Source organism: Montipora capricornis, chromosome 14 (assembly GCF_036669925.1).
Source record: "Montipora capricornis isolate CH-2021 chromosome 14, ASM3666992v2, whole genome shotgun sequence".
In the NCBI taxonomy this organism is placed as follows: domain Eukaryota; kingdom Metazoa; phylum Cnidaria; class Anthozoa; order Scleractinia; family Acroporidae; genus Montipora; species Montipora capricornis.
Window position 1 is genome coordinate 2592501 of NC_090896.1, and position 13228 is coordinate 2605728.

The 13228-nt window shown below is 40.5% G+C and overlaps 1 protein-coding gene across 5 annotated transcripts in view; it reads left to right on the forward strand.

Annotated features, from left to right (window-relative positions):
* Positions 1-11320, forward strand: part of LOC138033812 (rho GTPase-activating protein 18-like) — a 32281-nt gene extending 20961 nt beyond the window's left edge. For all 5 annotated transcript variants that reach the window (XM_068881653.1, XM_068881656.1, XM_068881654.1 and 2 more), the window contains 11 exons: positions 274-365; positions 1240-1264; positions 1864-1916; positions 3374-3474; positions 4032-4090; positions 5997-6079; positions 6190-6390; positions 7124-7201; positions 7416-7514; positions 8154-8427; positions 9437-11320. In XM_068881653.1, coding sequence (XP_068737754.1) covers positions 274-365; positions 1240-1264; positions 1864-1916; positions 3374-3474; positions 4032-4090; positions 5997-6079; positions 6190-6390; positions 7124-7201; positions 7416-7514; positions 8154-8427; positions 9437-9525 — 1154 coding nt within the window. In that variant the 3' untranslated portion in view covers positions 9526-11320. The remainder of the gene's footprint in view (positions 1-273; positions 366-1239; positions 1265-1863; positions 1917-3373; positions 3475-4031; positions 4091-5996; positions 6080-6189; positions 6391-7123; positions 7202-7415; positions 7515-8153; positions 8428-9436) is intronic.
* The last annotated feature ends 1908 nt before the right edge of the window (positions 11321-13228 follow it).

Below are 13228 nucleotides of genomic sequence, written 5' to 3' on the forward strand. Positions count from 1 at the left end.
AGTCACCCATACCAAAAAAGAACAACTTGAACACAAGTTGTTGATTAAATGTAGGAAGTACAATACAATATCGGGTGCTATAATGCTGGAATAGTAAGTGGCATACTGCAAGCAATAATTTTTATTCATTGACTTGAAAGGAATTCATTAACATGTATGTAAAATCATATGAAAGTTTCAAACTCATTTTTGAGTAACAATTTCCCCAAAGGAGCCCCCAGATACAGTAACCTAGCCCCTGTTAAATGACTGTTTCATATCACATCCCTTTAGAGTGCGGTATTTTTGGAGTGCCATTACAGAACCTCGTTCAAGAGGACAGGATACGGAATGAAAGGGCATCTGTACCCACCTTTTTCACTGAGGTATGAAGGACAATAAAGGGATTGTGTAAAGTAATGGATTAATCAATAGTGACATCAGAATCAACTTTGTATCTTGAATCTTATATACATAATTGGATTTTAGAGTTGCCTGTAATCCCTGAAGCCTTAATTTCAAATGCATTTTCTCACTGAGTATTTGTTTTGGCTCTAATAATGAGAATCTTTCTACAAATCTGGGAATTTTATCATAAGCTATTGTTCCCTTCATTCCCGTGACCTTTGGGAGTGCGTGTGTTTGGTTAAGCGTTCGTATTGTAAGGAGAGTTGAGATGCTGGTCACCCGTAGGGCTCAGAGGGGTGGTTAATTTAATAGGAAGCCAAGCGTTCACTTGCTTATCTATGTTATCCAATAACATCCCACAGTGGGACAGGACCTTAGTTTTTAGTTCTAAACTTCTTAATTGAGAAGATTTTAAAGTCTAAACATTTATAGATGTAATTACAAAGGGAACACGTTTTGTCTACGTTGTTGTGAGACCCTTTGTGTGTGCACCCGGGTTTTCGCTCCCGAGCCAACTCGTCCTCAGTAGCCTTCGGATTTCTAGTTCGGGTTCTCTTCCACTAAGCGACAGACGACAAGTGGGCATAGAAAGAGCAAGAGTTTTGTTTTGTTTTTGTTTTTTTCAATCAGGCGAGACTACTGCAAGGGCTTTTTAGCATCAAAATAAGATCGCCATTTCCTAAGTGATCTGTACTGCAAGTATTGAAAATAAAATCCAACAGATGTTCATAATGAGAGTGATTCTTACGATGCTGAGAAATTAAATAGCGCAGTGGGTGTTGATCTACTTTCCCTTCTAACTTTGACTGAACTAGTAACTATTCTAATGCACTTAATTTGGTTTCCTTCCAGCTTGTTAGATACTTAGAAGAAAAAGGTAAGCACTGTTTGTGAATATTTGCTCAGCTTGTGAGTTGAAAGGTCGTAACCTCACCTATGTTTCGCGTGCAACCTTTTTCCTTTTAACAATGTTTAGCAAATGAAGTAGCAGCATTCCTGATGCAGTGGTGATCGCATTCGCTCTTCATCTGCAGGTCCCGGGTTGGTTTCTTGGAATGTTTGTTATTCGTTTGTCGAATTCTTAGCTCTTGCCGGTGCTACGAGATCATTTCTCTTTGGTTCTCGAAGTTTAAAATTTCAGTTCAAAGGTAATTGCCCCTCGAAAGTTGAAAAAAGAATGGCCAGTCCATGTCCATATCCATGGTTTGACAGGAAATGAAAAAAACTGGCCCAATTTTGCAACTGTTAATCCATGGATATAGTTCATTGCCTCTTTTCGCGAGCTATTGGAACCGTTCTGTTTTTCTGTCAGGCGTTTCCATGCTAACTTCATTCGTTTTGTAAACTTGTGCGTTGCACTTTCTTAAAATAAAGAGGGTTTTGCGTGCATCATCACGTTAATACGCAGTTTGGTGCTGCTAGTTTCAAGAATTTGGTTGCTCAGCTTCTACTAACTTAATATTTTGGCCTTCTCAGGTTTAAAAGAGGAAGGAATCCTAAGAGTTCCTGGAAATACAGGAAGAGTAAAGGTACAAACCCAATGTTATCTGAGCACATAGATTTTCTCTTTGAATAGTTCTTTAATTTTTATTAGTGAGAATATTTTTTACATAATATGCCTGCCAATCACGTTCAAAAGACATTGCTCCAGCATGAAAAGTTTTCCGTGTTTGCATATCTTGATCTAAACACTCAGGGGAATTCGAAAAAGTTATGCAAACCCGAGGCGCAGTCAAGAATTCTGCCAACCCCCCTCGTGGTTAGATCAAGCTATGCAGACAAGGAAAGAGCCTTCTTATGATTAAAATAACATCCTCTGGCTGAAGCAGAGAGCGTGACTTTACAACCATGCTTGCATACTCTTTGACGTCGTCATCAAAAACTTTTAACCTTTTTATATCAGTGACACACGAGGATAAAGGCAAATTTCACGATGGCGTTATTTGACTACAACTACCAGAATTGAGTTTGTGTTTCTTTTCTTATTTAAATGTTGTATTCCCAGTGGGGTAAGAATAACAATAGCTCTAATTAGCATGAGACAAGAAAAACCTGAAGGATTGTAGTATTTCTTGTCAAGTGGCGTTATCATGCAAATGCCCTATTTTTGTTCTTACCACATTTTGACGCCATCTGTGATCTATTAAAGGGAACCTCCACTCTTACTACAGAATAAGTTTAAAACGAAGGAAACTATGTTTACAAACAAATTTGTTTTTAAAAAAGTGTTTTGTATCAGGCAAAGAGAATTTTAAAATCGCTTATTTTAACTTTCAAATTTCATGGGAGTCGCCATCTTGAATGATTGTGACGTGTTAGGGTTGCCCTGTTGTTCTAACACAAAGAGCTTTTGTCTAATAACAATAGGGCAACCGTAACACGTCACATATATTCAAGATGGTGGCGCCCACGAAATGTGAAAACACAAATAGGCGATTCTAAAACTTGTTTCTTCCGCATACAAACGCTTTCTTTGAAAGTATTTTAGATTGACTTGTCTAACAGTTATTTCCTGTAATTTAAAGTTATTTTTTTGTTGAAGTGGAGGTTCCTTTAGATCAGAGGACGAGGACGAAACTCGTACTGAGCATGCGCATAAGGTTTGGAGGCCGACATTTTTCGAAGTGCGCGTGCTCGTACTCGTCCTCGGATCTAAAGGTCCCTACTGAACGGACGCACGGCAACATGGAATGTATTATTTTGTTAAAATGGCGGACCAAGTTCTGCAGTTTGCGACTCAGTCCGCTTGATTTCCTTGTCCTTATCAGAGAAATCTACAGGCAATTAATTTATGCTCGAACTTTCTGGCTTAAGAATTTTGTTGTTCATGCTTTTGTTGCAAAAACTATCTGAATTTTTCTAGAATAAAAGCCTCTTCCTGCACGTCATAAAATGGTATTTTCCCGTAGAACGCCTAATTACTGTAATTAGTTTTTTATTTTAGTAACTTATCGTTATTTAGTTCTGTCATTTTGTTTTTCTCCAGTCAATAAGAGAAGAAGTAGAAGATAAATTCAACGACGGTTCTTTCTCCTGGGATGACAGACGACCGCATGATTGTTCGGCCTTATTAAAACAGTTTTTAAGGTAAACTGGACGAAAAAAGTTCAGCGAGAAGCTGTGTCTTTACTGGTTTGCTTTCATCCCGGATGAACTTTTCCTTATGCCCGTTCACACCAAACGTTATCCATGTTTTTGAAGATGTTTATTTGAACACGGTTTCGAAGTGCTTTCTTTTTAACTTATCTATGTCAACTACAAATTTAGCACAGATCAGAGCATGTACATGTATTGAAACTCAAACACCTGAGCCTCTTATAAAAGCCAGTCGTACACTTTTCTGTGTTAAACCCAGATTAATTAAGCTTGTCTTGTTGGTGTGAATGGGGATATTAGATAGGATTTTGGGTCAGTTGGTTGTGCACGACTACACGTTCAAGACTAAGTTGATACACGCACCTTATTCTAAAACGACCGCCATACTTATGTAATTTTTCCAGTTTTTATGCAAATTAGCCTGCCTATGTTGCTGCGTTCAAGGAAACTATTCGTTTGAATCAAGAGTGAATTCCCGTATTCCCCGCTACGCTTTGCCCCTTCCTGGGATAATGCATCATTTACTTTGTTCTATGTTTTATTTCCAGAGAACTTCCTTTTCCTATGTTAACGCACGAGTACCAACCAACATTTGCTTCTGTGGAAAGTGAGTATTTGTTAGTTTCTTCTCAGTTATCAGTTGGTGGTCGATATACTCTGTGTTTCTGATTTTAAATATTTGAAGAAGGAAAGACGGGTTTTCAAAAGTAATTGATTTTAAAGAAAACGAATAGTTTTCTTAAGAGTGTAATCTCCGGGTTAGTGTAGTGTTTTTGAGGACTGCTTTTTTTGAAGGACTATAACCTGAGCTGAAATCATCTTGGTTCGAAACAGAACTTCCGCCTGGTTATCAGCACTCACCTGGGCTGCCAAACTCTGTTAAAGTACATGTCTGTCTTTCTTGGCTCAACCTTTTCACAAGAAAAAAAAAATTTCGTAAGGGGGGAACTGAAAACCAGTCCGAAAAAGCCGGGACCCGACTTCATTTCGAAATTTGTTCAGTCCACGATGTCAATTCCTCAGAGAAGGCAGATCATGCGCGATTAGTTACCTTCATCCTGCTATCTGCAGCAGAATTCTATATAAATTGAAAACAGTGTTTAACGTGATTCTATGCACAGTCAAATAGGTCTTTCTTAGTTAGCCTCGTCATTTCCACTTCCTTTTACGACCTCACTTCCCATTTGGCTTGATAGCTCAATTGGAAGAGCACTGCACCGTTAGAAGTCTTGAGTTCAGGACGGTGCTGCGAAAGTAATCTTCATAACTGCGACTATCTGAAATATAATAGGGCTCATTCTTATCGGATGCAGCGTGGCCGAGTGGTCATATCATCCAGAGTTCAGGTCCCGCGCTTACCACTAGTTGATGTTGTCCTGGCAAATGCCCGTTCAAGTTCTCTTGGGATTCTTTGCTGTCCGTGCGCCACCGCGCACCGGTGGCTCAGTTGGTTGAGCACCGGGCTGTCACGCGGGAGGTCGTGAGTTCAACTCCGGCCGGACCAACACTCAGGGTCTTTAAATAACTGAGGAGAAAGTGCTGCCTTTGTAATTACATCTGCAAATGGTTAGAATCTAGTGAGTCTTCTCGGATAAGGACGATAAGCCGGAGGTCCCGTCTCACAACCCTTCAATGTTCATAATCCTTTGGGACATAAAAGAACCCGCACATTTGTCGCAAAGAGCAGGGCATGTAGTTCCCGGTGTTGTGGTCTGTCTTCTGTGGTGTATCATGGTTGGGAGGGTAAATGCTCGGAGATATTAGCTACACCAAGCTACTCTTAAAAATCCGAGGGTAAATAAAGGTGTATGATATGATGATGATGATGGTTAATGTTGTCTTTAGAGCGGTTTTCAATTGCGTGTCATAAAACAAATACCAAAGTAATTACTTCGAGCAATCGCAGCAGGTGCAAACCGCGCAGTGAGCCAATCCAAATTCGCAGCAATTGGGTGTAACTTGCTCAAAGCGCGGGAAAAATCGCGCCTCTATTGGTTTTGGTATTCCTTCTCATTGGTTGATAAACTAGCACCAGATTTTTGAACCAATCACCAAGCGAAGCAATTGCAATCGCGTAATTACTTTCGATAGAGTGAGTTTCAATCGAGTGTCGTAAAACCAAAACCAAAGTTATTACTTTCGCCAATCACAAAGGACGGAGACAATCCAGTAAACCAATCAAAAATCGAAGTAATTACACGTAGCCGACTCAAAGCGCGAGAAAATGTGCATGCACGAGCGAGCCACGATTGGTTTTGGTTTTGGTTTTGGTTTTGCTTCTGATTGGTTGAAAAAGTGGCGCGAGAACTTTGAACCAATCATTGGGTGAAGGTAATGCGAAACCACAGCAATTCGCCAATTGCTTTCGACACTCGATTGAAAACCGCTCTATTTCAATAATTTGTTTCATTGGCCCTGAAAAGCCCTTAATTTGGGCGGTCAATTAAGTACGCATTTACTTCAACCATGTTCGGTTTATAGTGATGGACTTACTGCGTACTCTTTTGTTTAAGGTATACCCGACAGGAAACAGCAGCTCCAAGCATTGAATCTTTTAATACTTTTGCTTCCGCCAATTCATAGAGACTGCTTAAAGGTAGGTAGTACAACATCCCAATGTACATGACATGCCATTGTAGTAAAATGGCACTTCCCTAAATTTTGTGTCCTAATGTATGCAAAACAACTCCTCGTGCGATTTTTCAGATTCTAGTTCATTTTTTGAGCCGAGTGACACACCATGAGAAGCACAACAAGATGGGATTAAACAGTGTAGCGATGATCATGGCGCCTAATCTCTTCCTCTGTACCAACAAAGCGCAGCCGACGTTACAAGAAATTCAACACGCTCAGGGAACTGTTAATATTGTGCGAATGTTAATCAAGTACCAAGCTATCTTGTGGACGGTAAGTGTGTTGTTGTTGTTCAATGACGTTAGCTTTCGGCCTAATCGAAGGCTCGATCAAGTACACGTGAGTTACGATCTACTGAATACCACATCGCCGTCTTCCACACCGACTCCGTTGCTGGTAAAAGCCCTTGTTTGCTTTCAGGAATGTGTTATGGGATTTTCGCCAACATGATATCACGTGTCTCATTAGGTAATAGCCACCTTCAGAATGGAGTAAGAGAACGACTACGAGTACGAGTTTTCTGTACTGCGCACGCGCATTACGTTCAAAGAACGAACAATTTCGAAATGCGCATGCTTAGAACTGAGAACTGGTACTCGTAGTCGTCCTCTTACTCCAATCTGAAGGTCGCTAATAGAGACCTTTAGATCGGAGGACGAGGACGACTACGCGTACGAGTTTTCCATACTGAGCATGCGCATAAGGTTTAGAGACCGACGTCGAGACCGACATTTTTCGAAGTGCGCGTGCTCAGAACGGAAAACTCGCACTCGTAGTCGCCCTCGTCCTCCGATGTAAAGGTCCCTAATGCCACGCATTCAACGGCTAACGGGTCGCTTTGCCCACGGGTTAACTCGGGCACAGGTTCATTCGCCTACACTGAATGTATTTCGCCCACTCGTTCTGAGTTAACTTCATTGAGGGTGACGTTGGCTGTGGCATTGGGCTAAGCGACCGACCTTCGTTTGACTTACTAAAAAAACTGTTTTATTGTTTAAATGCTCAGATTCCCGGTTTTATGGTCATGCAAGTTCGATATTTATATGAAGCAGAGGGTAACAAAAAAGCTAAGGACGCGAAAGCAGTAAGTTGGATTCAGTGTTATTTTTTTCCCTTTGCTAAAGCGTTTTCGCTTCCGTCTATTTGTTCACTTACCTGTTTGATGGCAAAGTGTTCTTATTCATCTTCTTTCCATTTCATTCCTACGTTCACATTACAAGGTATTCAAACTGGTATATCATCATACTGATTGTACCGAAAAGCCCCTGAACCTAATGAACAGCCATATTTATTGATAGGTGCGAAAGCTTTTAGCAAAGCGTTCACGAGGTGATCCATTGGGCGGGTCCCCACAGAAAAGGAGTTCAGCAGGAGAGGGGCCTATGGCCTTCATGGATGTGAGTATCATGGTAGACATAATAGAATAGAGATGAAGAATTTAATTATCGCCTAGTTTTGTCTTCAATTGTCCTTTGCCGCCGTTGTGGATTTAATCACTGGCATCTTTTGTCTCTAATAACGACAGCACAGTGTGGATGTCTGGAGAAAAAAGTGAACTATTCACCTTCTAGCAACTCGCGCGGGATTTGCGGCCGAGAATATTGTAATTGTTGTGACGAAGCAATGAATGTAGCTGTATTGGAGGAACTCAACTTTTTTTTAAACTGTTCAATAAGGGTTACAATGGCGGTCAAAAGTGAAAAGCAAAAACGTGTTCAGTCTTAACGACGTAAGCAATCACGGGATCTAAATACACAGTCACGACCGCTGACCGGAAATCACTCTGAAATAACAAATAAATAACAAATATCAACGAAACCATTAAACGTTCAGAGCACTGTTCAAACTATTACACAATTGATGCAAGAATAAATGAGTTTTGTGCTATATTATCTTACTGTTTTAGCACATACTAAAACAACTATTCATCTCAGTGTCGGTCACTAGTGGAGGATATTTACCTCATCGAATATATTGTCTTCGCTGGAAAGTACCATGCTAAATGTAACTATATTTCCTTCTCTTACCCAATGTAGGCCGATATTGAGAGTAATATCATACGAGTCAAAGCTCCCTTGTTGAACAAGGTGCTTATGGCTGTACAACTTACGGACAACATGCGAGCTGGTGACATCGTTTCCAAGTTCCGAAGACGCCCGTCACCATCCGACGAGCGGCGAGATATTAACCAGAACCGAAAACATTCCGAATCGCGAACGAGTGATCCCTATCGGAACTGTCTCAACCCTCACAACAACAACAAGTTTGCTTCAGATAATTATCATCTCTATGAGACAGGAGGAAATATAGGTAAGGGATCCGTGGAATTAACAAGTTAAAATCCTCTCCCTTCCCTCTCTTCTCCTCCTAACTTGTGCTGGGACTTTTCAGTGGGTGGTACATGAGTACAGTTAAATGTAACAGGTTGGAATCAGTATTGGAAAGGTCAGAGCACGTTGCTAACGAATACGTCTGTCTACTGCTTTTCTCATTAGCTCAAATTACACTATAAGAATGACTGTTATGAGACTGAGAGTTGAGACTCCTCTCCACCATTTTGAAACATGAAAATAAGTGGGTTGTTTAGTCGACCTATAAAAGCGTTAAGAGAAAAGTCATTTTGTTTAACTCGAATGCAGACTCTTTCTTTCTTTCTTTCTTTCTTTCTTACTTAAAAGATAATTATCTTCTTAAGAGGTGTAATCTTGATGTAGCACCAAATTCTCAGGACTAACTACCCAACAAAGAAATCTATGGTATTTGGGAGAACGTCTTGATCTGGGGAATGAAAGGGTTAAAGCTGTCTGCCCAAATCACGGCCAGTTTTCAGTTGCTGTCTTAAGACAGTCGTTTTGTGCCATGATGGCAACTTTTGTAAGGTATTGAAATTAGGACAAACGTTTTCGAGGACATTTCGTTCAAAAATTTAGTCATTATAGCTCTTTTTTCACCTGCGCAGCGCGACAGTGCATGTCATTAATTTTCTTCATTAATTTAAAGGTTAAGGTCCTTTTTTTTTTACTAGGGTAACACGTGACAGTGATCTAGAGTTACTCATAAACTTGTGGCCCTCGGTACGCACCTTATGTCCAGAAATTCAAGTAATGAGATGCATCCCCGATGTTGATATCCAAGAACTCTTTCTTTTTTCAATGATCCCGAGCCATCATTGGAAAAAAATTCACGTTTTCATACGTTGTGACGCTAGAATCGTCTGTTGAGATTTGGCAGTTGACTAGCGTGATACCAGGCCAATAAGTATTGAGACTCGGTCTGCAAAATGTGTGATGTCTTAAGGTATGTGTTTTGCTCCCTGCAGGTGAAAGACGTCTTGATCACGATACGAACATGATGGCCTTGAGAAAAGTCAATCCTTACGCGGAATGGATAGTCAAACCACGTGACTAGTACCCTAGCTGCATCCTGGAAGATGATAGCGTGACAGGGTCCAACGCTTTGTGATTTACTGGAAATCGATCTACCGGAAGTCAGTCTACCGGAGGTGATGTACAAAAAGACTCTGGTTTACGCTGAATAGAGACAATCCAAGATATCTGCACAGAATGAAAGTGTTCATGGTACCCTTGTCGATGCAGACAAACGTGTTGTTCTCATGGAATGAAGAATTCTTTCTGTACAGAAATACATGGATATTATTTTTAATCAACAAGATCAATTCGTTTCTCATGCATCTTACGTCATCGATGATGCTTTCTTAGTTTCATACGTGCCTACCTTTGGACAGGTATCTGTGACGTCAGTTGTGCCCTATAGATTGCGTGACAACTGAATCACGCAGTCAAACTTCTCGACTGTTTCATTCATAGTTGAGTACTTGTTATTACAGATATCTTTAGCTTGTACGTTTTGTTTTCCCATTCAGACCACGTGATGTTCCCAAGGGAATTTTCGTTTTCATAAGGTGTGCGTACATGTACATGTGCATAAGACGACATTTGAAAGAAACTGTTCCCTAGAGTCACATCACGTGGTCTGAAATGGGAAAACAAAACGTACAAGCTAAAGAGGTCTATTACGTTTAGGTCACAGAGTTAATATAATTTATCGAGAAATGCAGCAGTTAATTTGCTCGTTATTCATACCGTTAGTTATTGAAAAATAGGTGATTAATTTATTTACGTGATTTAGCAAAACATGAGCAAATGGTCAAGTTTCCGCTGTACAAAGATTTTGTAAAGATCTCCCTCCTCCCCCCCCCCCCCCCCCCCTAACGAAAGAAAGCGTCACGCTTTTCGCTACTCGAGGACTAGATCCGCCCCTGATATAATATTTAACAATTAGACCCGTAGCCCGCAAGGGCTACGGGTCAATAGCCCATGAGGCGAAGCAGAATGGGCTATTGACCCGTGGCCCTTGACGACGAAGGGTCTAATTGTTTTAGTATCACCCAACTTGTCGGATAGAAAAGGCAATGACAAAGTTAGCAAATGCAAGTTGAAGAAATATTTATTTGGGAATAAAACGAAAGAAGGCGTCACGCTTTTCGCTACTCGAGGACTATTACTCCTCTAATAGCGTTGCCAATCAAAGTGCAGGATTTGCATTAGTCCACTAGTTGGGTGATACTAATATATGTAAGGAATTCTTTATTGCACAAATTATGAGAGCTCGGTATGCGTTCACGGTTGACTGACAAATCATCCGCTTAAGCCTATGGTGCCACGCCTCTTTAACGAAAAGAGCGTCTTTACTTGACGTCACAGTGGCCTCTTGGTGTAGCAAAACAACGCGGCGACCGTATTAGTCTTTTGTAACTCTTTTCGTTAAGCAAGCGATTTATTTGTTTCTGTTATGGCTGGTCTGCATCTACGACGCAAGCATAAACGTTAGCGACACACGCATGCGCATTTGCTTTTTGTTAATTAGTGTGCCTTGACCAAACAAAAAGCTTTACTGAGCATGTGTAGTTTACTTGTGCTTATGCTAGCGTCGCTGGTAAAAACCACTTATAAGACATGTCTGCTGACGAAGTGAGTTGAAACACTACTTTCCCTTGAACTTGTCCCATTCTGCCTTCATTATCAGTGAAAAGTAAGGGCTTGTAGGAAGACGAAAGTGGATTTTGTAATGGATGACTACAATTTACTGTAGCTTTGGCGTACACAAGAAATGCCGTTCAAATCCAACATTGCGATGCAAAAAAGACCTATTTTCAAAGAATTAAACCGAAGCTGGATGCTTACTCACCTTGTCGTAATTTATTCTCTGTTGTTTTCGAATTAGAACTTAAATAAAGCGCGAGCATACTGTTCTACATGTCGTTCCTTTGATTACAATGTGTATTCTATTCAGCCCGGCTCAAATTAATTGGAAACGCCCCTTCACCAGTTTGAGGATTCAACTTAAATGGAACCTACACTCCTTCGAAAAATAACTTGAAACCACGGAACATAATGTTTGTATCTTCAACATTTTCCCGGACGCCGCGATCTTGAATAATCATGATGTATTACGGTTGCCCTTTCGTTACAAAAACCATGTTTATTCAAGAGATACTCCTTTGCTATTTGAGTATTTTTCAATGGGAATGTCAAGTTAATCCTTCGCTCTTTGGCCACCTCTCTCTCCCTCTCTTAAGTTTGAAATATTACCCGATGACGTCACATCACTGCGGCTCATGTTATTGGGTACCGAACCGAGGCCACCTTTCAGAACTTTAATACAGTTAACGCGAAATGTTTAGTACAGAATATTAGTTTTGTTTTGGGAAATCGTCGTGTAGTTGCTGTTTCTCAGTGCTCCATTTATTTTCAGTTTCGCTCGTACGACTCTCGTATACAAAAACAAAAAGAAGGAAAAGTCTTTGCATGTGTAAGGAAAAACATGCAAACATAATTGAGTTAGAAAACAGTAATAAAACAGACCTTTCTGAATTCATGGAGCTAAAGCACATCCTCAAAAAATTAAACGCCGTTTTACGTAAATACTATCTTGACCTTCAGTCGAATAATACGGACGCTTACCACGTGACCCAATAGGGTTATCTTCACGGAGAACGATTCGTTCATGAGGGTGGGGAGTGGAGGGAAGGGTGGCTCACAACCGACTTGTGTGAGTCCACACGATCACCTGACCGTGGGGGTGCATATGGGGTTAACTTATAGCTGCGCAGGCGAATCGGCGAATGTTAACAAACTTTGAATGTAAATGGTATCTGAGAGTTTTGTAGTTATTGTTAGCTGGGATGTATAAACTTTGTCTGAATGTCCTGTGGCTATGACCCACAAACTGTCTGCTTTTTGTTTTTTTCTGCATACTTTAGCCTTGTTAAAACCTTGGTATCTGTTTTTTAAAGGCTTGCGTCACCTTGATCAAGAATCAGATGACGCGACAAACCCCGCGACAGTTCTATGCAACGCTTAAATGTACCAACAGTTGGTTTTTAAGAGTCTCTAAAATTGACTCATAAAGGCTTTCAAGGTTCTTAAGCCGACAGAAATGGCCAAGAATTAAGCTGATATCCGAGAATCCTGAAGTCTGATCCAGACCCTGGAATGTGGGCTGCTATACTAACTTGCAATTGGACGTCGCAGAATCTCAGCACCAAGATCATCAGTATGCCATTTCCGAGTTCATGCCCGCCTCCTTTTCAAAGCGAGTCTAAGTGCGATGTTTTTGTGATGGTAGTTAGTTCTACTTAACATATGAATGAAAACTAATTTTCATAAGAAAAATTCCGCACTTAGACTTGCTTTGAAGAGGAGGCAGAGACTAGCAAATGGTCTGTTGCCTTCTTTCCTAGTATCCTAGTAAGAGGGAAAAAACATGACGGCAGCTGAGCATTTTGTAGCTTTTTTTTTTTTTTCAGATGAACTATAGAAAAAAATATTAACTCGCAATTCATGCTGTGCCTTTCAAGATTTTCTTGATGCTTCTTCCACCTGTAAACCGCCAGTAAGGTAGAAACAGGGATGATCAAAGAAGGAGTTCATGCCAGGATGAACCTCTTCAATTTCTCAAAGATGAGAGACTGCCGAATTGGACATAGCCTACGGCTTATTTGGCAGTCCTCAGAATTTATCTCATCCAAGTATTTCCAAATCGGACATCATGTAGTCCTATTACATATACAAATTATCTTGTTGAAGTA